This window comes from Protopterus annectens, chromosome 15.part0 (assembly GCF_019279795.1).
Source record: "Protopterus annectens isolate FY-2018-M chromosome 15.part0, PAN1.0, whole genome shotgun sequence".
NCBI classification, from domain to species: domain Eukaryota; kingdom Metazoa; phylum Chordata; order Ceratodontiformes; family Protopteridae; genus Protopterus; species Protopterus annectens.
In genome coordinates this window covers 496,204,845-496,229,714 of record NC_056749.1, presented here as the reverse complement: position 1 = coordinate 496,229,714, position 24,870 = coordinate 496,204,845, and the positions used below count along the sequence as shown (strand labels likewise).

Below are 24,870 nucleotides of genomic sequence, written 5' to 3'. Positions count from 1 at the left end.
TTTTTTTGAATCAGAAAATGTCTGACTTTCCCAGTGGAAATGCTCCCTTAAGGTATGTAAAGTTTCCCCAAAAGAAAAATCCTCAGGAGGGGCAGCAGAGGGAATGGAATCCTCTGCATCAGAATCTTCATAAGTAGGTATGGACAAATCCAGGTCATTAGAAGAGTCCGAAGAAACAGAAACCTGATCAGAAGATTCATAGACAAGCTCAGTCCTAGGCCTTCTGGGGGGGGTGACTACCCCTGATTAGAGTAATTAGATCTTCAGCCATTTTGATCATTTCATTTTAGACATAGGGGCCTGAACATGTGGCCTGGATGTCGTTTTTTTAGACATAGATTGAGATTTAGGCCTTAGTAATGAAGGTGGAGTCGATTTAATATGCAAGTCTGTAGGCTTGAATACACCCTCAGAAGCCGGTGCCTGCACAGCGGCTCCGGACCCATCCAAGGTAGAGACATCCATGGGTTCCATAGGTGAAGCCTCTCGCAGCATACCGGACTTCAAATGGGTCTCAGTAGAGGCCTGCGAATCAGAAGCAGCGGGTATCAGGGGCTGCGAAAGCGCCTCTCAGTACCGGCGAACTGGCAACTGGCTTAGGAGAAGCATCGTCAGCAGTTTTGGACCTCCACGGCTTGTCTCTGTCTTTATCTTTGCGTTTTTTCGGAATCCCAGTAGTCGGATGGCTAACAAACGATATTTCTAGATAATTAAAACCAAGAACCGAAATATTTAGAGGCAAAAATGTACCGACGACAGATAGTACGCTGGCTAAATAAAGAACAAAACCGACAGCAAGGTACATCGTGGTCAGGGCCTAGGCAAGGAATACAGTACGAATGAAAATCTTTGCGAGATATTTGCTTTCCACAAGTAATGCAATTATTAGCTTTTACTGAATTCAGTAAGGTGCAAGAAAAAGTTTCCCCAACGGGGTACTTGGCTTTATGTTGAAGACTTCGGTTCTAAAACTCAAAAATGAAAATTTCAGGAGTCGGCTGACAGGCACTTGCGAACTGCTCCTGCTTCGGGCACCACACGGCAAGAAAGACTGATTTAATGGCGTCGGATGCATGTTTTATACCCCTGACAACCTGACGTCATGGAAGAAGGGACAGCAACCGACGCAGGACCCAAGACTTTATCAAGCAGACTGAGGGCACCCTGCCAGAAGATTACCCAAATGTAATGACTGCAACAGTGAAACACGAACATCTGCTTCAGCAGTGAATGAGAGAAGAGGGGAGGTTCTGTGTTATAATGAGCTGAAATGGCTGAGGCGTGAATTTTAATGGAGGAGAAAGACATGCCCTTGTGAAGCATCTCAGTTAAGTATTGTAAAATTTGAGTTAAATTGGGCATTGCTGTGCTCATCCCTTGAGATTGGATTCAGGCACAGAATCTTTTCCATTTTTCAGCATAGGATTTTCTAGTACTATGCCTCCCTTGCCTCTAAAATGATATCCATCACTGGTTTTTTGAGGGATGGTGAAGGAGAGATTAGGTAATTAGCCAGGCTGCTAGGTTCAGTGATTGACACAGAGGGTGCAGAATCTGGTTCTCCTGCTGAGACAACAGGGTAGGAGTGTGAGGCAGATGCCATGGGGCCAACAAGTGACACACTGCGCAAGAGTGAGTACCAGTGTTGGCGTGGCCAGTCTGGTGCAATCAAAATTGTCCATGGTTTGTCTTGTTTGATCTTTAGTAATACTTTGGAGAGCAGAGGCAGAGGGAGAAAGGCATAAACTGATAGGTTTTTCCAGCTGAAGGACACAGCATCCACTTTCCAAGCTTGTTTGTGTGAAGTCCTTGTGCAAAATTTGTCCAATTGACAGTTCTGGGGGGAGGCAAACAGGTCTATATTTGGGCTCCTCCATTTGCTTGTCAACATGTTGAAAATCCTTGATTCCAGTTTCCACTTGTGTGGGTGCATGAAGTTTCTGCTTAGTTAGTCTGCCAGTGTATTTAGTTGTCCTGCCAGGAATTGAGCTCGTAGATGCACTTGGTAGCTCAGGGCTATGTTCCACAATGCAATGGCTAGTCTGCAGAGGGGGCAAGAATGTGTACCCCCCTGCTTGTTTATGTACCACACAAAAGTGGTGCTGTCCGTCTTCACCATTAATTGTCCTGGAAGAATGTGGTCCTTGAAGGCTGCCAGAGCATTCTGCACAGCTAACATTTCTTTATGATTGATATGCAGGTGCATTTCACTTGGGTTCCATTTGCCCTGAATGTACTTCCCTGCCAGGTAGCCCCCCATGCATAGTCTGATGCATCTGTTGTTAGGGTTTGGGCGGCAGGGGGTAGTGTGAATGGTATTCCCTTGTTTTGGTGTCAGGCCTCTGCCCAAAGGAACTCTAGGGCGTAGGCAAGGTATGACAAGAATCATTCCTTCTAGATCCTGAGAATGTTGACACCATAGGCTTTTTAGACACCACTGTAGTTTTCTCATATGCAGTCTTGCATATGGAATTTGAAGAATGCAGGCGGCCATGAACCCCAAAGCTTGTAGTATTTGCCTTGCAGATATAGCAGGGCATTTTTTGTGACCACTTGTTTGAAGCAGGTTGTCAAATGAATTTGTTTCTCTGGCATGAGGAAAGCCATCTGGGAAGTTGCATTCAAGCTTGCTCCCAGGAATGTAATTTGTTGACAAGGTACCAGGTGTGATTTATTTTTGTTTGTGGTGTACCCCAGACAAGTTAGCACCTTTTGTACAAAGGCCAGACGATTCAAATGTATGTCCTGACTTTCTGCCTGAATTAGACAATCGTCCAGGTATGGGTATATTTGAATATTTCTTTGCCTGCAAAATGTAATGACTGGAGCTAGGCACTTTGTGAATACCCTGGGCGCAGTAGATAAGCCAAAGGGAGTGCAGAGAACGGATAGTGCGTGTAGCCTTCTTTGAAGCATAGGTATCTTCTGCAAGAGTCCCTGACTGGGACGTGCAGGTATGCTTCCTTTAAATCTAGTGTTGCCAACCAGGTGTCACTGCCTAACATAGGAAGCAACTGGTGAAGAGTCAACATCTTGAATTTTGGAATCACCAAAAAGGTGTTTAGAGTTGACAGGTGCAGGACAGGAATGAACGGTCTTTTCTGGGTACCAGGAAAAGTCTCGAGTAGAAATCTTGTCCCTTTTCCTCTTCTAGTACCAACTGAATAGCCCCCATGCTTGAGAGAAAGCACTTGTTTTTGGGCCTTTGCTCACTGATTTTGGGGGTGGATCTGGCCACCCGCTTAGTGTTGGTAACGTGTGGAAGTGAAATCTGTATCCCTGGGACACTACATTTAAAACCCATTTGTCCTGTGTAATGAGTTCCCAGTTCTTTGCATGAAGAGCAATCCCCCCCCCCCCCCAAGGGGCAGTCAGTTGAGAAGTGCTTGGAAGTTTTAAAAAGAAGTCACTGAGGCAGTTTACCATGGGGGGGGGGGGTTTATTACTCCCAGATTTGGAAGTGGAGGCCCCCACCACTGCTTAGTCCTGTGCATACCCCGGGACTGAAGCCTGGGAGCTCTCTGCTGGATCTGGGTTTGGACTGAAGAAGTCTGGAAGAGGCAGGAAAGGACCAATTCTTGGAAGGCAAATGCCTGCTAAACCTTGGAGGTTGTACTTGTAAAAAATCTAACAGTTTGCATAGATTTAGCTTTTTCCTCCATCTTTTTAAGAACAACTTCTGCCTTGTTGCCAAACAGGCAGTCCTGGTTTAAGGGAGTATCCAGTAATTTCTCTAACATGATCTGGCAATGATTACTCCTTAAGCCAAGCATGCCTGCTAAGTACAGTTACAGCAGCCCTGCAAGATGCCTCTAGTGAATCAAAACCACATTGCTAAGTATGTTTTCCAACTTGTTCAGCTGAATGCAGTAAATCCTGTAAATCCTTAGTTTCAGCACAATCAGGAATCAACATCATATTCTGTTTAAGCAATCCAATAATATGCTGCTGATATGAAACTGGCAGTTTAAGGCCCTAATGGCCAAAGCTGCAGAAGTGTATACCTTCTTACCCCACCTATCCAGCGCCCTGGAGTCTCTATCAGAGGGGCTAGGATTTTTGGCAGTACTAGCTTTAATGCCCTTGGGTCCCTGTGAAATGGTCTCAGGATCCGCAGTAGGATTTTTAAAAAGGAACTTGTGAGAGTCTGGTACCCTGTAACATCTATCAGGTTTTCTGGGAGCAGGAGGTAGAGAGGCAGGGGCCAAGCTAGATTCCAAAAAGGCATCATCAACAATGTATAATACAGGAGGTATGGCTAAAGGCCTGTGCTGGGGCAGGAGTAAGAAAGCCCTAAGCCTCTTTTTAGAATCAGAGAAATCCTGACTTTCCCCAACGAAAATGCTCCCTAAGAGTATGCAAGGTTTCACCAAAAGAGAAATCCCCTGGGGGGGAAGCAGAGGGAATAGAGTCCTCAGCATCAGAATTCTCATAGGTAGATAAGGCTAAATCCTCATCAGTGGACACAGAAAATTCAGAATCATGGTCAGAAGTATCATAAGAAAACTCAGGTCTAGGTCTCTTAGTCTTTCCCTGATTAAAGTAATAAGGTCTTCAGACATTATTTGTTTTTTTTAGGCATAGAGGCCTGAACATGTGGTCTGAGCGTCAGTTTTCTAGGCATGGTTCGAGTTTTAGGCCTTGAAAAAGAAGATGGCGTTGATTTAATACGCAAGTCAATAGGCCTGAATACACCCTCAGAAGCCGGTGCCTGCACAGCAGCTCCGGACCCATCCAAGGTAGAGACATCCGCAGGTTCCACAGCTGAAGCATCTCGCGGCATTCCGGACTCCAAATGGGTCTCAGTAGAGGCCTGTGAATCTGAAGTAGCGGGTATCAGGGGCTGCGAAAGCACCTCACTGAGTATCGGTGAACTGGCGACTGGATTAGGAAAAGCGATGGCAGCTTTGAACCTAGGCGGCCTGTCTCTGTCTTTAGCTTTGCGTTTTTTCGGAATGTCGGTAGTCGGATGGCTTACCGAAGACATAACAGAATAATTGAACCGAGTCACCAAAATATTTAGAAGCAAAAATATACTGACTACGGATAGACGAATAGTTTTTGGTTTAAATAAGGCACAAAACTGACAGCAAGGTACGTCGTGGTCAGGGCCTAGGCAAGGAATGCAGTATGAATGAAAATCTTTATGAGGTATTTGCTTTCCACAAGTAATGCAATTATTTAGTTTTACTGACATCGGTTTAGAGCAAAAAAAAGTTTCCCCAACGGGGTACTTAGCTTTTAGTTTAAGACTTCGGTTCTGAAACTCGAAAATGAAAATTTCAGGAGTTGGCCGACCGACACTTGCAAACTGCTTCTACTCAGGGCACCGCATGGCAAAAAAAACTGATGTAATGGCGTCGGCTGCATGTTTTATACCCCTGACGTCACGGAAGAAAGGACAGCAACCGAAGCAGGACCCAAGACTTCGTTAATCAGGCAGACTTAGGGCTACTGCAAGCAGATAACCCAAATGTGATGACTGCAACAGTGAAACACGAAGAACATTAAGAATGTTATGACAATACAAAGACAGAGGTCAATCAATCATCTTTTTACTGTACAAGGCATTAAGTACCACCCTACATCAAGTCATCCAGTTCTAGTTATACATACAGAAATGGAAGACGACTGGTCTGGTAAACATTGCAGAAAAAGCTACCAAAACTGTGAGGAAAAGGAAAGACCTACTTATGAAGAAAGGACCTTCAATGCTTGAAACAAACAATGGAATACAAAACGGTGATGCAATATGAAAAACACCAATGCCTTGGGGGCAGGTTATGGGTGGTTGAGGTTTCAGGAAAAGAAGGCATAGTTAGAAGCCTGAAGGGGGAACAACTCACAAAGGACTTAAAAATATTACTCAACTCACTGGGTTGCTGGGTTCTGGAATGCATTGCTGGAGTGAACTGTGTCAATCTGTTCAACAGCCTAGCTCAAACATGCTTGGGAGAGCAGAAAGGACAGAAGAGCAAAGACAGAGAAAGCAGCAAAATTCAAATGAATCTGACAAAGCACTGGTGGTCTTCTATCAGTTTCTTTGTAAGTTATTCAATATACGATCAAGAATAAAAGAATAAAATGTTAAACCATTTGCTTTATGAAACAGTTAATGCATTAGGGCCTTCTGTTGTACTGAAGCTGGTAAATCAGCAAAAAAAAAAAAAGAAATTACCGGTTACATGCTGTACAAATAGAGGAAATAAATTAAATCCCCAGTCACTGTTTCTGTAAAAGAATTGCCGTATTAAATCAATCCTTCAGAGAAATATTAAACACCTTTGGTAAAACTAAAGAATTTAAAATAAAAGTATCGCACTATGCTGCAGTCAAGTCAGCTGACCAAAACCAAGCCACAGTTTTATAAAAAAAATCTTTTTCCACCCCTTAAGAAATTTCAAAACTCAGCAATGACAAAGCTGTGTTCACTTTAGGCAGCTCATTTCTGTTGAATATACCATCGCCTGACCACATGATAAAAAGGCCTTTGCTGCTTGTTTTGAATTTAATGAGCAAGATCAAAGAATATACCGAAATATAAGATCATCAGAGGAAAAAAGGGAATAGTCAGTGGCCCAGATTCCAAAAGACTTGCTCTCAGTCTAAGTGACTACTTACACTGAGAGAAAGTGTTTTGGAATCTGGTTCCCATAGTAAGCCTGTTTATAGATGGGCCTTATACCAAAGTCACTTACACTGACAACTCTTGTGGGATCTGGCTCAATGTTTCACTTCACATATCTCCACAGACACAGGTACATCCTTAACTACACAACAACAATCTGCAAAACACATAAGCAAAGTTCAACAATATGAAGTACATATTCATAAATTACCAAAAATCCTGCAGCTGACTACTCATCAAAAAGCTGTAAGACTGCAGTGACTTATGCATTTCCTAGTGTGGTATACTACACACATTTTCAGACTTGGAGCATAAATTCTAAAGTGATGCAACAATAAAAAGCATGGCTATAAAATATTATACAAAAATTTAAACAAATATAGTTTTTATACACATTTTAACTACCACATCTAATACACACATGTATATGTATATGTACACAGAAATTAAACAATACTAACTTTGCAACCAGCTAGAAAGGGTGGTATCATCATGCTTCATTCTTTCCTTTTCAGGATTGGCCAGAGCTTCAATAATGCAATCTTATTCAAGTTAAAGAAAAATAACCCACCTGGTTTGAAGCACTTAAATTGTCAAGCAAATGAAAACAGCAAACATGCATTTAAACTCAGGAAACAGTAAATACACTGCAATTCAGAAAAATTGTTGCAGTAACACCTGTAATAAATATATCTTCAAAAAACATTTACATGTAGGGCAAAGGTTAGCTATCCCAAGTCCCTACCTTAACAAATGATCTTCAAGAGATTATTAATCAACGCACACATTTTCAAGAACATCCCTACCACTGCCTACCATCTGCTTAAATCACTGCTTCCTAACAAGAGTATACTCAGGAATGCGGTGTTGCTGGGCATCCTGTAAGAGAATAGTCATCTTTACAACAGACTTCCCTGTACTTCTGAAATGAATATTCTCAATTGTGTTTTCAAAGACTAATTTTTGAAAGTCCTACTTACTAAAAGTAAGGCAAGTACCTACAAGATGACATGATTTCCTAAGCATTCATACTGAAATGGTCGCATGAGATGAACAGAAAAGTCATGAACAATGTGAGATATTTTCCATGTTCACATTGATAATGCAAACATAAAGTGTGATACTGTCATGTTACGCTTGATGTATGCGAGCACTGCATGGTGGGTTACATGAAGACTGTCTCAAAAGCTTTTTTTAAAAGCAGTTATGAATATTAAAATGAAACAGGCAAAATGCAGACCGAGGGATGAATCCTCCGTTGCTGAATAAATGTAAATGACAAAAATAATGTAACTGGTAAGCAACGGAAGGAACCAGGCACAAACCAAGCCAAAACGAACAAGCACAGTTACTATTTCTTTGTCAGTCACAAAGACATAAAATCTTCCAATAATGAGAGCCAAGAGTCTTCAAGTAGTAAAAACAGTCGTAAAGGATTTATTTTAATAGGCAAGCGCTTTCGCAGTTAAGCTTCATCAGACCAGATACAAACTAATGAAAAAAACACTCCATATAAATGCATAGTGTTAAGTCACCACCCAATCACGGGGTCACATCAATTACAATCATTAACACTAAAAGATAACATTCTCTTCAAGTGCTAGGCAAACAATAAAATCTGCACAGAATAGATATACAGCAGCAGTCTATATAATGTACATAGATCAATAACTACGCTTATACATAAAGTACAGTTTTGCACCTACCATAAATGTAGATGTTAAGAGTGTTCACCCTGCTGCAGTCATCACACTCGGGTTATCCTGCCGTCAGGCGGTCCCGCAGTCGGCCTGAGTTCCAAAGTCTTGGTCCGGTGTCAGTTGCTGTCGCTTCTTTCCTGACGTCAGTGCGCCAGGGGTATATAAGAGGCATCCGACGCCATTTTCTTCAGTTTTTCTTGCCCCAGATGTCAGGTGCCCCCAATAGGTAGGAAATACAAATATAGCTATATAAAAATAAAACAATACCTTCAGGCACAAGCAAATACACCACAGAGGTTGTATAGGGTAGAGTGGTATAGATAAGTTCAGCTAGTTCAGAGGGGATGGAGGGAGGGTAACCTGGACTGCAGCAGGGTGAACACTCGAACATCTACATTTATGGTAGGTATAAAACTGTACTATGTTCATCGCGTTACCCTGCTGCAGTCATCACACTTGGGTTGAATCCCAAATCTAAGGATGGGTGGTGGAGTTAAACAGGGTTAGAAGAAGCTAGTAGGCCCTGCAAAACTGCAGTGGCAAAACCAGCTCTAGTCTTAGAATATAGAGTTAAGTGACAGTGTTTGGTGAAGGTGGGCACTGAACTCCAAGTTGCAGCTTCCAGAACATCCTTGGTTGGCACCCCTGAGAAAGGCTGCTGATGTACCTCTAGCCCTGGTGGAGTGGGACCTAATGTTAGCAGGTACCGGTTTCCCATGATGCGTGTAGCAGAAACGTATGCAATGCCCTATCCATTTTGAAATGGTCTGTTTTGAGATAGCTTTTCCTTGCGATCCTGCAGCATAGGCTACAAAGAGCTGGTCAGATTTTCTGAAAGCCTTAGTTTTATCCTAGTAACGTAATTGCCTGTGAATGTCCAAAGAGTGCAGGAGTCTTTCTCCTTTGTTCTGGGGATTTGGGAAAGGTGGGCAAATGACTGGTTTGGTTTAGGGCCACACTGAATACCACCTTTGGCATAAAGGCAGGATTAGTTCGTAGAAAGACTCGGTCTTGATGAAAAATGAGGAAAAGGCTCCACTGCCATTAGTGCCTGTAGCTCTGAGACTCTTCTAGCTGAGGTTATTGCTAGAAGCAGGGCAGTTTTCCATGAAAGAAATTTTAAATCAGCTGAAAAAGCTGGTTCAAAGGGCGGCAGTGTAAGCTTTTCCAGAACAAAGTTGAGATCCCAAGTAGGTATTGGTGCTCTCCTGGGCGGTCTTATGTTCTTAGCCCCTATGAGGTACTGTCTTAGAAGTGGATGCGAGAATAAAGGAGGATCTGTGTTGTAATGAGCTGAAATTGCTGAGGTGTGGATCTTAATAGATGAAAAAGAAAGTCCTTTGTGCAACATCTCAGTTAAATATTGTAGAATCTGAGGAATGTTTGGATCAAGGGGATTTTGGCCTTTAGCCTGGTTCCAGGCGCAAAATCTTTTCCATTTGTCTGAATAGGTTTGCCTGGTGCTAGGCCTCCTGAATGACATCCATAACAGTTTTGGATAGAGGTGTTGGCTGGTTGTTTAGGTAATTTGCCATGCAGCCAGGTTTAAAGTCTTGAGCTGGCTATGTAGAATCGGATTGTCTCACTGGGTGAGCAGGTGAGGAATTTGTGGTAAAATCCATGGTGGGCCGTGGGCCATGGTTCCTTAGAATTAGATACCAATGCTGGCATGGCCAGTCTGGTGCAATGAGTATCATTTGTGGCCTCTCTAATCTGACTTTCAGCAGTACTTTTGCTAGAAGAGGCAGTGGAGGAAAGGCATACACTGTTAATGTTTTCCAACTGAATGACAGGGCGTCCACTTTCCAAGCTTGTGGATGGAATGTCCTTGTGCAAAATTTTTGAAGTTGGTAGTTTTGGGGGTTGGCAAACAGATCTATGTCTGGGCGTCCCCATTTTTGAGCTATCATTGCAAATTCTTGTGGATCTAGTTTCCACTCGTGGGGATCCATGATGTTTCTGCTTAGGTCGTCTGCCAATGTGTTTTTCTTTCCTGGCAGGAATTGTGCTTGTAATTGAACCTGGTAAGACAGTGCTGTGTTCCACAAGGTCATTGCTTGCCTGCATAGAGGGTAGGAATGTGCGCCCCCTTGCTTGTTTATGTACCACATTACTGTGGTATTGTCCGTCTCTATTAGTAGTAGTCCTGGGTGTAAGAGGTCCTTGAAAGCTGTTAGGGCATTCTGTACTGCGAGCATTTCTTTTTGATTGATATGCAGATGCCTTTGATCTGTAGTCCATTTGCCCTGAATGCACTGTCCTGCCATGTGTGCTCCCAAGGCATAGTCCGATGCATCTGTTGTCAGTTTGCCTGACTGTGGGTAAGGTGAAAGGCTGACCCTTGTTCAGGTGACATGCCTGTGCCCACCATAGAAACTCCTGTTGAAGGCAGGGAATGAGTGGTATCATTGTTTCCAAGCTGTGGCGAGTCCATACGCTTTTCAGGTACCATTGTAATTTCCTCATATGCAGTTTTGCAAATGGTATCAGTAGTATGCAAGATGCCATGAATACCAAGGCCTGCACAATTTTTCTTGCAGGGAGTTGGGTCTTTATTGCCATTATTTTGAAGTATTGAGTCAGCTGTTGTTGCTTGTCTGGCGTGAGATAAGGCATCTGGGCCGTTGTATTCAAGCTGGCACCCAGGAATATTATGTTTTGTGAGGGCACTAGTTTTGATTTCTTTTCGTTTACTGTGTACCCTAGGCAACTTAGAAGGTGTTTGACAAATGCCAGATGCTTTAAAAGAATGTCCTTGCTTTCTGCTTGAATAAGGCAGTCGTCCAGGTATGGGTATATTTGAATTCCTCTTTGTCTGCAGTATGCAATTACTGGTGCCAGGCATTTTGTGAAGACCCTGGGCGCAGTAGATAAGCCAAAGGGCAGTGCAGAGAATTGATAATGGGTTGAACCTGCAATGAAGCGGAGGTATCTTCTGCAATTGTGTCTGATAGGGACATGCAGGTATGCCTCCTTGAGGTCCAACGTTACTAGCCAAGCATTCTTGCCCAGCATGGGAAGAAGCTGCTGTAGTGTTAGCATCTTGAAATTTGGTACTTGTAGATAGGTGTTCAGAATTGAAAGATCCAGAATGGGTCTTCATGCTTTGTCTTTTCTTGGGACTAGAAAGAGTCTCGAGTAAAATCCTTGTCCTTGCTCCTGTGTAGGTACCTGCTGAATGGCTCTCATGTCCAGAAGAGCTGTAATTTGTTTTTGTGCCTCTGCCCATTGATTTGGTGGCAGGTCTGGCATTCCTTTTATCCTTGGCAAGGTATGAAATTGGAATCTGTATCCTTGTGAGACAATGTTTAGGACCCATTTGTCTTTTGTGATGATGTGCCAGTTGTCTGCAAAAAACGCTAATTTTCCTCCCAAGGGAGCTGCCAAGAGAGATTTGCTTAGTAGTTTGAGGACTGAGTCATTGTGTTTGTCTTCTGCTAGCTTGGGGCCTGTCTCCTCCTCCTTTCTGGGTAGCAGTACCCCATTGGCGAGGTTTGTAAGGGCCTTGTGACTGACCTCTGCCCCTTGGGAGTCTGTATTTGCCCCGCTGTGATCTGTCAGAAGCTGGAAAGGACCATTTTCTTGTTGGCCAATTTCTGCTGAAACGAGGGGGTTGTACCTGTAAAAAAATCCTTGACCATCTGCATAGACTTTGCCTTATCCTCTATTTTCTTTAAAACCTCTTCTGCTTTGACACCAAATAATACATCTTGTTGTAAAGGTGCATCCAATAATTTTGCTTTAACATGATCAGGTAGGGTTTTGTTCTTTTAACCAAGCATGTCTACGTATGACAGACCCAGTAACAGCTGCTCTACAGGAAGCTTCCAATGAATCAAATCCACATTGTAAAGTATGTTTGCCCACCTGTTCAGCTGCATGCAACAGATCCTGCATTTCCTTGAATTCAGACTGGTCAGAATTGCTGATATTTCAGCATGTGAAACTGACAATTTAATGCTCTCATAGCCAGAGTTGCTGAGGTGTATATTTTCTTTCCCCATCTATCTAGGGCTCTGGAATCCCTTTCAGAGGGCACAGGATTTTTAGCCATAGAAGCTTTAGCCCCTTTGGGACCCTGGGAAATTGTTTCTGGGTCAGCCACAGGGCTTTTATAAAGGAATTTGTGTAAGTCAGGCACTCTGTAGTATCTGTCTGGTTTGGCTGGAACAGGAGGTAGAGATTCTGGATTTAGACTAGACTCCAGGTAAACATCCTCCACAATGTCTAAAACTGGAGGGATAGTAAGTGGTCTGTGCTGGGGTAGTAAAAGGAACTATCGGAGCCTTTTCTTTGAATCAGAGTAGTCCTGGCCTTCCCAGTGGAAAAGTTCCCTCATGGTATGTAAAGTTTCCCCAAAGGAGTAGCCTTCAGGGGGAGATGCTGAGGGAATCGAGTCGTCAGCATCAGAGTCTTCATAAGGGGGAAAAGTGTAATCCTGTTCCTCAGAAAAATCTGAGGAAATTGAAACCTGGTCAGAGGAAGCATAATCCTCCTCTTGTCTTGGTCTTATCTGGAGGGGGATGGGAACCCCTGATCAGGGTAATCAAATCTTCAGCCATCTTAAGCATCTGTTTCTTAGGCATGGGGCCTTGAACTGCGGACTGATGTACAGTATTTTTTGGTTTTAAAGGAGTCTTAAGCTTAGCATAAGATTTAATGGTGAGTGCAGTCGGTCTGAAGACACCTTCTGCAACCGTTGTTTCCACTGCACCAGGGTCTCCTTCTGCTGCGGTGTTGGAAGGGCCTAATGAAGATGGCTGCAATGGCCTAGTACACTCCGCTTGAGAATCCGCAGCTGTCTGGGGGTCCAATTCTGCGGTCGTCAGGGGCTGTGTAAGCGCCTCACTGAAAACCGGAGAACCGGCGACAGGCCCAGCAGAGGCCTCGGAGTCTGGCTTGTTCCTAGGCTGCCTGTCCTTATCCTTGCGTTTTTTATGCATGCCGGTCGTCGGCTGTTCTGACGGCATGATATAATTAAATTTCCTACCAAAGTAATGTTGTGCGAAGTCAAAACGGCGTTTGATAGTTCGTTTATTAAATCTAGCACAAAACCGACAACCTGTGACGTCGTGGTCTGGGCCAAGGCAAAGAATACAATAAGAATGGAAGTCCTTATGAGGTATTTGCTTCCCACAAGAAATGCAATTGTTAACTTTTTCTGACATCGGACTGAGGCAAGAAAAGGTTCCCCAACGGGGTACTTAGCTTTATTGAAGACTTTAGACTGAAATTCGATTCGAAAATCTCAAGTGTCGGCCGACCAGCACTTGCAAACTGCTTCTGCTTCGGGCACCGTATGGCAAGAATTAATAAAAGAACAAAAGTTATGGCTTTGTGAATGAGATTGGAGGTTTAGAGAAGAAGCTGTTGGCAAGGGGGTATAGTATTAATGAGATCAATAGACACTGGTCTAATTTAGATCAAATGAGGTTAACAACAGCACGTCCGTATTTTGGACCAACATCTGAGTTAGGTGTAACTGGTGGTAGCGGTCCCAGTACGAGTGGAGTCAGGATTCCTCTTTTTTATACTAGTGATCATAGAGACATCACTAGTTTGTTTGCCCAGCATTGGCCTGTTTTACAGGTTGATGATGATATTAGTAGGATCGTGGGTGATAAACCTAAGTTTAGATTTAAGAACCGTAGAAATCTGAAGAGGCTTCTTTGTCATAATAGAAGTCCTAGCACTATGACCTCTATTCCTGGTCAAACTACACCTTGTGGTGATTGTAACTTTTGTTCTTTTATTAACACTTCTGATACTTTTTATCACCCAGATCTTTGTAGAGAATTTACCTTCCATGTTTATGCGAATTGCATGACTCCTCATGCTGTTGATTTAGCGGAGGGCGCTGTTTGCAGCTCCTTCTATGTTGGCAAGACCAACAGGATGCGGGAGTACATCTATCATATTAGAAAGGGATCTTTACACAGCGCACTCTTGAAGCATGTTATGGAACTAGGTGAGTCTCATACCTTTAATTTTAGGGTCATTGAGATTGTATCTCCCAGTATCAGGGAAGATGACGTCAATACACATACGAACATAGGAGACCTGTTGGATTATTATGCTCCGTGCAGATGGAGGGAAAGGTCTTAATGAGAGGGCTTCTATCAAGCCCCTATTAAAGAAAAGAGGGCTTCAGAAGTGAATATTTTATAGTATTTGCCTTTATTTTTTATTATTTTCATTGTATTGTGTTTTTATGAAGGTTTTTATAGTAGTATTATAGTAAAATGGCGTTATGTACAAGCGTAGTTATTGATCTATGTACATTATATAGACTGCTGCTGTGTATCTATTCTGTGCAGATTTTTTTATTTGCATAGCACTTGAAGTGAATGTTATCTTTTAGTGTTAATGATCCTAACTGATGTGACCCCGTGATTGGGCGGTGCCTTAACACTATGCATTTATATGGAGTGTTTTTTTCACTGGTTTGTATCTGGTCTGATGAAGCTTAACTGCGAAAGCACTTGCCTATTGTTAAAATAAATCCTTTAGGACTGTTTTTACTACTTGAAGACTCTTGGCTCTCATTACTGGAAGATTTTATGTCTTTGTGACCGACTGACAGAAAGAAAGAAATAGTAACTGTGCTTGTTCTTTCTGGCTTGGTTTGTGCCTGGTTCTTCCATTGCTTACCAGTTACATTATTTTTGTCAGTTATGAATATTAGCTATTTTTTCATAAATGCATTAATTTAAAAAATACGTGACCTACAGGTGAACAAAACATTAAGACACAATGTTGTCAGTGATAATTGCAATCTAACATTCTTTTTTGAGTAATATTGTTTTGAGACAATGTAAAACTTTCACATGCTAAAATTTGCATAAATTTTGCAATATCAGGAAACAGATTTTGCAATATCACAAAATAAGAAGTTATGTACCTACCATAACGTTCCATGTTAGTTGTCTTCTCTCGCCTTCTTTCTTGCTTGATGGGTTCGGAGCCGATCCTCGGCTCCGACTCGGCACTTGCTAAGCTCGAGAGTCACTTTTACCAGCTCGAGGCAGCCCCATATCCCATGATGCAAGGCGGTAAGTACCCAGATCTCGTTTGATGACAAAGGGCAATAGCACCAAGCATAAACACTTCCCAAAGGAAGAAAGAAAGCCTACAGGATGGAAGAAGGACCAGCTCTGAATGGTCTTCAGCATAATAATTCCTTGTAGAAAAGGTCTGTCCAGGCCTGGGGGAAGGAGGGAGGGTCGCAAGAAAGAAGTCAAGAGAAGACAACTAACATGGAACGTTATGGTAGGTACATAACTTCTTAATGTTAAGTTGTCAATCTCGCCTTCATTCTTGCTTGATGGGACCACGTCCCTAGCACCTCTATCCTGGGTGGCTCAATGGAACAGACTCTTGAGGACTGTAGAGCCAAAACTGGCTCTGTCCCTGGAGGCCAAGTCCAATTTGTAATGGGAAACAAAAGTATGAGGAGTGGCCCAAGTGGCCGCTGCACAAATAGTGTCTAAAGGAAGTCTAGCTTGAAAGGCTGTAGAAGTAGCTAAGCTCCTAGTTGAATGTGCTTTAGGTTTTGAGCACAGCTGTTTTCCCCTGAGCAGATAAATTTCAGAGATGACAGAAGAAAGCCATCTAGATAAGGTCACTTTAGAGACAGGAAGGCCTTTCTTGTTATCCGCATAGGAAACAAAGAGTTGATCGGATTTCCTAAATTGTTTAGTTCTGTCCAAATAACATCCGAGTTGGCAGTGGACATCAAGATAATGTAGTTTTTGTTCCGATCTGTTTGAATAGTTTGGAAAAAATACAGGGAGATCAATGGATTGATTCAAATTAGTCTTTGAGGCGACCTTAGGCTAAAAGGTCGGATTAGTTCTCAATGATACTCTGTCTTTGTGAAAGACCAAATAGGGGGGTCGAACCGATAGAGCATGAAGTTCAGACACCCTCCTGGCCGATGTAATAGCTACTAGGAATAATGTTTTCCAAGAAAGAAATTTTAGGGAGCAAGAAACAGCTGGCTTAAAACGGGGAAGAATCAAGGATGTCAGAACTAAATTTAGATCCCATTGAGGAGGAGGATTCCTGATTGGAGGCTTTAGCAGGAAAATTCCTTTCAAGAAGGCTCTACAAAGCCTATGGGACATAATATTGTGATCTGCGATCCCGACATGAAAGTTCGAGATAGCAGCCAATTGAACTCTAACTGTGGAAGAAGAGGAGCCTGCATGAAAAATCTCCGCTAAGAAGTCCAAAACTGCCTGAACTGGGGCAGTGAAGGGATCAATATTCTTGGCTTTAGCCCAATAACAGAAACGTTTCCATTTGCTTGTATAAATCCTCCTGGTAGAGGATTTTAAAGAAGCTACTATGATGTCCCTAACAGGGTTAGAGATCAAAGGAAGCCTGGCTAAGGAAGGAAGTGGAGCAACCATGCTGTGAGGTTGAGAGAAGGGATAGACCGGTGCAGCTGACCGGATTGGTGAATCAGAAGATCTGGCACTGGGTCCAGATACCACGGCTGCACCAAAAGGTGACGATGGAGGAACGGAAAACAAATTTGTCGAGGCCAATAAGGAGCAATGAGAATCATTTTGGCTCTCAAAACGGTAGCTTTCTGGATAACTTGAGGGATCAGGGGAAAAGGAGGAAAGGCATAAAGAAGTCCCTGGGGCCAATCCTGGGTCAGAGCGTCTCTGGGGGGATGGCCTGACAGAGGGTAGAGAGAGAAGAAGTCTGGGCATTTGCTGTTTTGGGGAGTAGCAAAAAGATCGCAACATGGGCGACCCCATTCCAGAAAAATCTCCTCCACTATAGATTGCTTGAGAGACCACTCGTGAGGCATGAGAATAGCTCTGCTCAATCTGTCCGCTAAAATGTTGGTTTTCCCAGGGATGTGCGTTGCTACCAGAAACCGATGAGAGGAGATCGCCCATTGCCAAAGTCTGAGCTTCGACACAAGGGGTAGGACTTGGTTCCGCCCTGTTTGTTGATATACCAAACTACAGACATGTTTGTCTGTGTGGACTGCAATTGTCCCTACAGGAAGAAAGTCGTTGAGGGCTTGCAACGTTAAAAGCACTGCTCTCATCTCTAGGACATTTATGTGCAGGTGGTACTCGAACGGTTGCCACGTCCCATGAACCATCCTGCCCTGATAATGCCCCCCCCACCCGATCAGGGAGGCATCCGTGGTGACAGTGGCTACCGGGGATGGGGGTACAAAGTGTCTGCCTTGGTGAATCTGGGGAGAAGTGATCCACCAAGCAAGATGATTTTTGCAAATCTGTGTCACCAGAATTTGGTGACGCATTGGAAGTTGTTGGTAAGACCACTGAGTGAACAACATCCACTGAAGAAGGCGCATGTAGAAGCGAGCCAGGAAGAAGAGTAATGGCCGCAGCCATGAGACCTAATACCTTTAGAACCATTCTGGCCTGTACTTTCTTGTTGGCTAGAATGATCCTGACATGACTTTGAATGTCTGAAACTCTTTGGTCTGTAAGGGTAGCTGACATCCGAACAGTGTTTAAGTTTGCCTATGAAAGTAATAGACTGGCAGGGCAATAAGGATGACTTTTCTAAGTTGATCGAGATGCCCAAATGAGAACAAAGATTTATTGTGTAATCCCTGGCTTGAACAAGCTGATGCCTGGTGGTGGCTGACAGGAGCCAGTCGTCGAGATACGGAAACACCTGGAATCCTTGACGTCTCAGGTGAGCCGTGACCACTGCCATGCATTTGGTGAACACTCTGGGGGCTGTGGTGAGACCAAAGGGCAGGGCTCTGAACTGGAAATGACTGGACCCCAGCCGAAAGCGGAGAAATCTCCTGGAGCGTCTGTGAATTTTTATGTGATAGTACGCATCCTGAAGATCTATTGAGCACATCCAGTTGTCTTTCTGCAAGAAGGGCAGAATCGACTGAAGAGTGACAATTCGGAATCTTGTCTTCCTCACAGACTTGTTGAGTCTGCTGAGATCCAATATTGGTCTCCAGTCTCCCGTCTTTTTGGGGACCAAAAAGAACCTTGAGTAGATTCCGGGCTCTGAATGGTCTGTTGTAACTGGCTGAATGGCTCTTTTTTGCAGTAGTTTTGAGACTTCTAACTCTGCAATTTCCCTTAGACCGGGTGGGTACATCTGGAAGGGAATTTGAGGGATAGAAAGGACTTTCCTCGAAAGGAATTTTGTAACCCTCGGATATGATCAACTGTACCCATCTGTCTTGAGTGAGAGAATGCCAGGCTTCTGGGTACAGCGATAGTCTTCCCCCGACTGCCTCCAAGGAGGGACAGCCGGGCAACATCTTAGGGATGCTGAAAGGGCTTGTCAGAGAGAGACTCTGTTTCCCTGGTTTTGTGGACCCCCTCTGCCTCTAGAGCGCGCCTGTTGTTGTTACCCCTCTGCCTCTAGGGGTAAACTGACCACGTGAATCCGGTGTGACTCCTTGGGATTTTGGAACCACATTTTGCCACCCTTCTGTCCTTTGGGATAAGGTCTAGAAGGGGTGGAAAACGGACTCCTACGGAGAAAGAGTTTTGCCGTCCTGCTCACACCTGGTCAACGTTTCCTTCACTTGAGGGCCAAACAAAGCTGACCCATCAAAGGGAGAGTTTGTGAAGGACGCCTTAAAGGGATCTGCAATTACATAGCCGCATCCAGGCTTGGCGCCTAAGAGCCACACCTGTACCTGCGGCCCTACTGCTCCATCAGCAGCATATGATATCAGCCGCATGGAGGAGTTTGCAATGGAGTTAAGGGTTCCTAGCTGCGAAGCAATTTTTTCCTGAGCCCCCGCAGCTGTAGGATCCTGCACAACTTCACCTAGCTCCTTAAGGATATCCCTTTGGAGTCTGGTGAAGTGACAAAGGTAGTTCAGCGAACGCATAGCAAAGGTCGCTGAAGAAAAAATCCGCTTACCATATCTATCCATGGTCCTAGAGTCCTTATTAGGAGGATGGACAGGTACGGAAGGATCTGCAAGTTCCTTCTTGGTGGCAGCCGCCACCACCATGGCATCAGCGGGACACCTTTGTAAGGAATTGCTTGTCCGACGGGGCAGTAATAAATTTAGAAGGCCTCCTAGGGACAGGCTCTACAGAGTCAGGAGCAGCCCACGCCTTTCGAGCAATAACTTGCATAAGGGGGTCGAAAGGCAGAGACACCCAGGAGGTGGAGGGCCGAGATCCAAACGCCTCCAGGTATACTGACTCATCCTCAGAGGGATTATTGGTGGGCCAGTTTCCCCTCTGTCTAAGGAGTTCTAGGATGTCTGAGAAGGAGACATCCTCAGAGGGGGATCTTGGGGATCCCTCTGACTCATCTAAGTCAGTATCTGAAGTGATAGACTCGGGGGAGTCTACGTGTTTCCTCTTACATGTCCTCTTCCGAGGAGGATCCCCCGACAAATCAGGAGAATCCTCGGAAGAGGGGGATATTCCCAGTGGGGAAACCTGAGGCGGAGGATCTCTGGGTCCTGGAGCAAGAGAAGTGGCAGAGATGTCAACAGGCACCATAGAGGGAGGAGCTAAGGGAACAGACTGCTGGCTGAGACCAGTGGCCAGCACACTCTTCATCACCTCAAGGCCCCTCCCAGGAAGGTCCGAGAGAACCCGCTCTGAAGAACTAGGAACTCCAGGACCCACCGAAAAGGAGGGCTCCGAGGCAGATGTCGGAGCCGAGCTCACCAAGGCCGAGGCTCCAAGGGAAGAGCGGGCTCGGACAAGGGTCCGATGCCACTCACCCTCGGAGGAGACCAGGGAAGCCCGGCCACAGAATCCCTCTAAAGAAGGTCTCAAGAGGAGATAAGAGTAGAGGCTGAAGGAGCAGAAGGGGGTATCTGTCCCTCAGCCATAGCAGAAACTATTCCAAGACTCCAACTCCAAACTCTGAGGTAGAGTCGAAGGAGGAACTGCAATGGGGTGTGGACTAATAGTCGTCTGCTGAGACGGACTATGTAGCATTTGGGCCAGTGCCTGTGACTTTAGTAATCTACTGACCACTCTCTCCAAATCATGGTCAGAAAGCCTGGATGACCTTGAAGATCGGCTCCGATGGCTCCGCTCCGAGAGGAGAGGCGGCCGAGCCGAAAGTATCGGCTCCAAGGAAGGGGACCTAGACCTCTTCCTCGAAGGAACCATCGGAGCCGATGAAACCATTGAATCTGTCTGAGCCGACAACTTATCGGCACAGACAGGTAGCTTCGATGCATCGGCTCCAGCCGGAGCCGATACGGCCATAAATGTAAGGGTGTCGGAGCCGACACCGATGCCTGGGCCACATGGTGGTCGGAACCGATCAGAGCCGACACCGAAGTGGTCGAACCAGAGTCGGCACCGATAGCCACCGGTGCCGAAGGTTTAGGTAACCCAGAATCGGCTCCAGCCGGAGCCGATCTCGACTCTGAATGAGTCGGAGCCGAGGCCACAGGCTTGGACACAGAAGCCTGGGCCTTGGAAGACTTAGAAGTCTTAGATGCGGCTGACTTAGCCGGAGAGCCCTCCGGCTTAAGAAGGCCCCTCAAAATCAATTTATTTCTTCGTTCCTGCAGGACTCTCTGGCTAAAATAATGACATATAGCACAGGAGTCCTGCAGGTGAAGAGGCCCCAGGCAGTAAAGACAAGAAGTGTGACCGACCGTCTGTCAGAGACATCTTCTGACAGCACGAGTCACACTTCTTAAAGCCTGAGACCCTTTCTTTAGACATGGTGATAACACACACACACACACAACACCAGTCCAAGAAATTAAATTAAATATACCAAAAGGTATCAATAACAGACACACACACACACACCCTAACAGGGGGGGGATGGGATGGGTGAAAGTCTGACTAAAAGTTATGAGGAGACAGGGAAATTTTCTTGTCAGAAAGGGATTAAAACTAAGTTAAAACTAATAATTTTAAGGTTTTTTGTAAAAAGGGGCTAAAATAGTAAAGTAACAATTCACTTACCAGGAGCTGGTAAAAGGAGGACCTCATCAGCGAAGCGGCAAACGAGATCTGGGTACTTACCGCCTTGCATCATGGGATATGGGGCTGCCTCGAGCTGGTAAAAGTGACTCTCGAGCTTAGCAAGTGCCGAGTCGGAGCCGAGGATCGGCTCCGAACCAATCAAGCAAGAATGAAGGCGAGATTGACAACTTAACATCAGCAGTATTCTACCCCCTCTTGTAAAGCTATCAAACAGATGAGTATTTCTCACTCTGACATCATGGATATATCTTGAAATTTTTTTTTTTGAACAGTGTTACTGGTCAATATTTGAACAGTCTGGTGCCTTAAACTGTAGTAGAAGTTCAAAAGCGATAGAATTGTCTCTGCTCCAATTTGGCTTCAGAGCTTTTACATTCTGCGCATCATTTACCTTCCTGCATTCTGTCTGTCCCATCTCCAATTAACATATTACGCTACATTTTCTGTGAAGAGTTCCAAAAGTGCCTTTATTTGATTGCTGGCATCTGCAGCTAACTTGCTTGTTCCTTGAAAATTCCCAACTCTCCCATCCTTCTGAGTTTTATGAGGCTGTCCCTCTGCACTCTCATAATTAATCCAAACTCCCTCCCCGTTTCATTGCAACTGACGTTTTATAAGCTATTTAGTTACTCTTCCCACCCACTGTTTTTCTTTGATTCAGGATAATGAGTGCCCACCCAGCAAACCAGTACTGCTGTTGAGTAAACCTCTTTTGCTATACACAGAATCCTACTTATTTCCCTGGAGTTCAGCAAAGTTTGTAATCCTAGCCCACATTCCAGAAGTGTTTTACTTGCATCCAGTGCCATCCAGGCAAAGCTAAGTACCTTTGATTGCTAAACTGCACTTAAGTTACTCTGCCAGCTCACTTGCGTTTCCTACTTGTGTGTACATTTCACCGATTTTTTTGTAAAAACAAAAACAAAAAAATGTCCCTCCTCTCACTGTTACTGTCTTGAAATTAACTACAGCAAGGGATTTACAGCTAGTTGTTTAAGTGGCTTATGTTAGCACTGCACTAGTGGGTCTCTTCTGTATTTTTACATAATGAGAACTGCATTTATTCATCTTGTGGCAAGAGGTGTTTACCTAGTCTATCTGAATAGGGAAATACACAAAAGAACTCAGTGTTGTAATCTTATTGGCCAGAAGGCTCATTGTTCAGTTCTCTTTCTGTGCTGCTATAAATTTTGCATGTTTCCAGGGATTAGCAGTGCCTTGTACAGTAGCAAATACCAGGAAAGCAAATTTTCGCTGTAGAACAGTCCATAAAAATTTAACATGTAAAGCAGTAATATAAGACAAAAATCTTGTATGCCAACAAACGTAGAGCAGCTAGTTTGGACTTGAGTGGCAAAAAAAAAATGTTATGCACTCACCATAACGTTCCATGCGAGTTTTTCATCTTGCCTTCATTCTTACTGATGGGTTCGGAGCAGACTCGGCCAACTGCAAAAGCTCGAGGTCTTCAACTAGCTAGACGCCCACTCCCTATCCCATGATGCACCTTTGTGCTTCCTCAGATCTTGTTTGCTGCTAACAGGCTACATACTACTACCAATATGCTAATATTGGAAACTGGATAAGAAACAATAACACCATGACATAAATAAATTCTCAGTCCTCAAGAAGCCTGGGTGAGATGTAAGAATGAAGGCGAGATGAACAACTCACATGGAATGTTATGGTGAGTACATAACTTCTTTATGTGAAGTTGTTATATCTCGCCGTACATTCTTACTGATGGGTAGCGTCCCAAGCACCATCTTTCTCAGGCTGCTCACAGGAGAATGTTCTTCAAGACAGTGGAACCAAAGAAGCCCTGGCCCTGGAGGCCTTTATCTACTTTGTAATGAGTGATGAAGATATGAGGCCATGACCAAGTAGCTGCTGCACAAATAGCATCTAATGGTAATTTAGCCATAAACGCTAAAGAAGTAGATACAGCTCTAGTAGAGTGGGCCTTTATTTTCTGTTGTAATGGTGTATTCACTGAACTGCAATTGAAGGATATACAATCTGATAAACATTTTGATAAAGTGGTTTTCGCCACTGGAGTGCCTTTTTTTGTCTCTGGAAAAGAAACAAAGAAAGTACAGTTGTGTATACTTACCATAAATGTAGATGCTAGAGTGTATTCACTGTTGCAGTCATTACATTTGGGATATCTGCTTGCAGGTAGCCCTCAGTCTGCCTGACTATCAAAGTCTTAGGTCCTGCGTCGGTTGCTGTCATCTTCCATGACGTCAGGGGTATAAAAAGCATGCAGCCGAAGCAATTACATCAGTTTTTCTTGCCCCAGATGTCAGGTGCCCCCATAATGGGAAGCAATTATATACAAGGTTACACCTCCAAAAAAAAGCAAATACACCAGAAAGCTTTAAGGATAGTAAGCAAGAATAGAGTATAGTCAATAGAAGTCAGGTGGCTGGAGGGCGAGTAACCAGGACTACAACATTGAATACACTCGAACAACTACATTTATGGTAAGTGTACACAACTGTACTATGTTCTTCGTGTTTCACTGTTGCAGTCATTACATTTGGGTAGATTCCCAAAAGTTAAGGAAGGGAGGAGGCAATTAGCATTAGGACCAGCTATAAGGCCCTGCAAGACTGCAGTCGCAAAACCAGCTCTGGATTTAGAAAAAATTGGCAAATGGTAATGCTTGGTGAAGGTACGTACAGAACTCCAAGCAGCAGCTTCTAGTATGTCCCTGGTAGGGACACCTCTGAGAAATGCTGTTGAGGTAGATGCAGCCCTGGTGGAATGTGGTCTTATCTCCTGTGGGGTAGGTTTTCCATGGTGCTTATAGCAGAAATGAAAGCAATGGCCTATCCATTTAAAAATGGTTTGCGTTGAAATGGCCTTCCCCTCTGCCCCTGCAGCAAATGTCACCAGCAGTCGTTCACATTACGCGAGAGGTTTAGTCCTGTCCAAGTAAAATCTAAGTTGTCTGTGCACATCTAAGGAGTGCAGTATCCATTCCCCTTTGTTCGGTGGATTAGAAAAGAAGGTTGGCAAATGAATGGACTGATTAGCAGCCACACTGGATACCACCTTGGGCATGAAGGAGGGACTGGTCCTGAAGGACACCCTCTCCGCATGAAAGATGATGAAAGGCTAAACTGACATAAGGGCCTGTAATTCAGATACCCTTCTTGCTGAAGTGATTGCTAAAAGGAAGGCTGTTTTCCAAGAAAGGAATTTTAACTCTGCACTTGCAGCTGGCTCAGAAGGAGGAAGAGTGAGTTTTTCCAATACAAAGTTAAGATCCCAGGCTGGAATTGGGGCTCTCCTGGGTGGTCTTAAGTTTCTGGTCACTCTGAGGAACTGCTCGAGCAGTGGATGAGAGAAGAGGGGTGGGTTCTGTGTTGTAATGAGCTGAAATGGCTGAGGCGTGAATTTTGATGGAGGAAAAAAGAAAGGCCCTTGTGAACCATCTCAGTTAAGAACTGAAGAATTTGAGGTACATTGGGCGCTATTGTGCCCATCCCTTGAGTTGGGTTCCAGGAACAGAATCTTTACCATTTTTCAGCATATGATTTTCTAGTACTAGGCTTCCTTGCCTCCAAAATTACAT

General features: G+C 44.2%; 1 protein-coding gene across 1 annotated transcript in view; it reads right to left on the bottom strand.

Moving 5' to 3' along the window:
- LOC122789851 (THO complex subunit 2-like) overlaps nucleotides 1-24,870 on the bottom strand; it is a 2,067,217-nt gene that overhangs the window by 333,902 nt on the left and 1,708,445 nt on the right. The window contains exon 18 of the mRNA XM_044057285.1: nucleotides 7,090-7,170. Coding sequence (XP_043913220.1) covers nucleotides 7,090-7,170 — 81 coding nt within the window. The remainder of the gene's footprint in view (nucleotides 1-7,089; nucleotides 7,171-24,870) is intronic.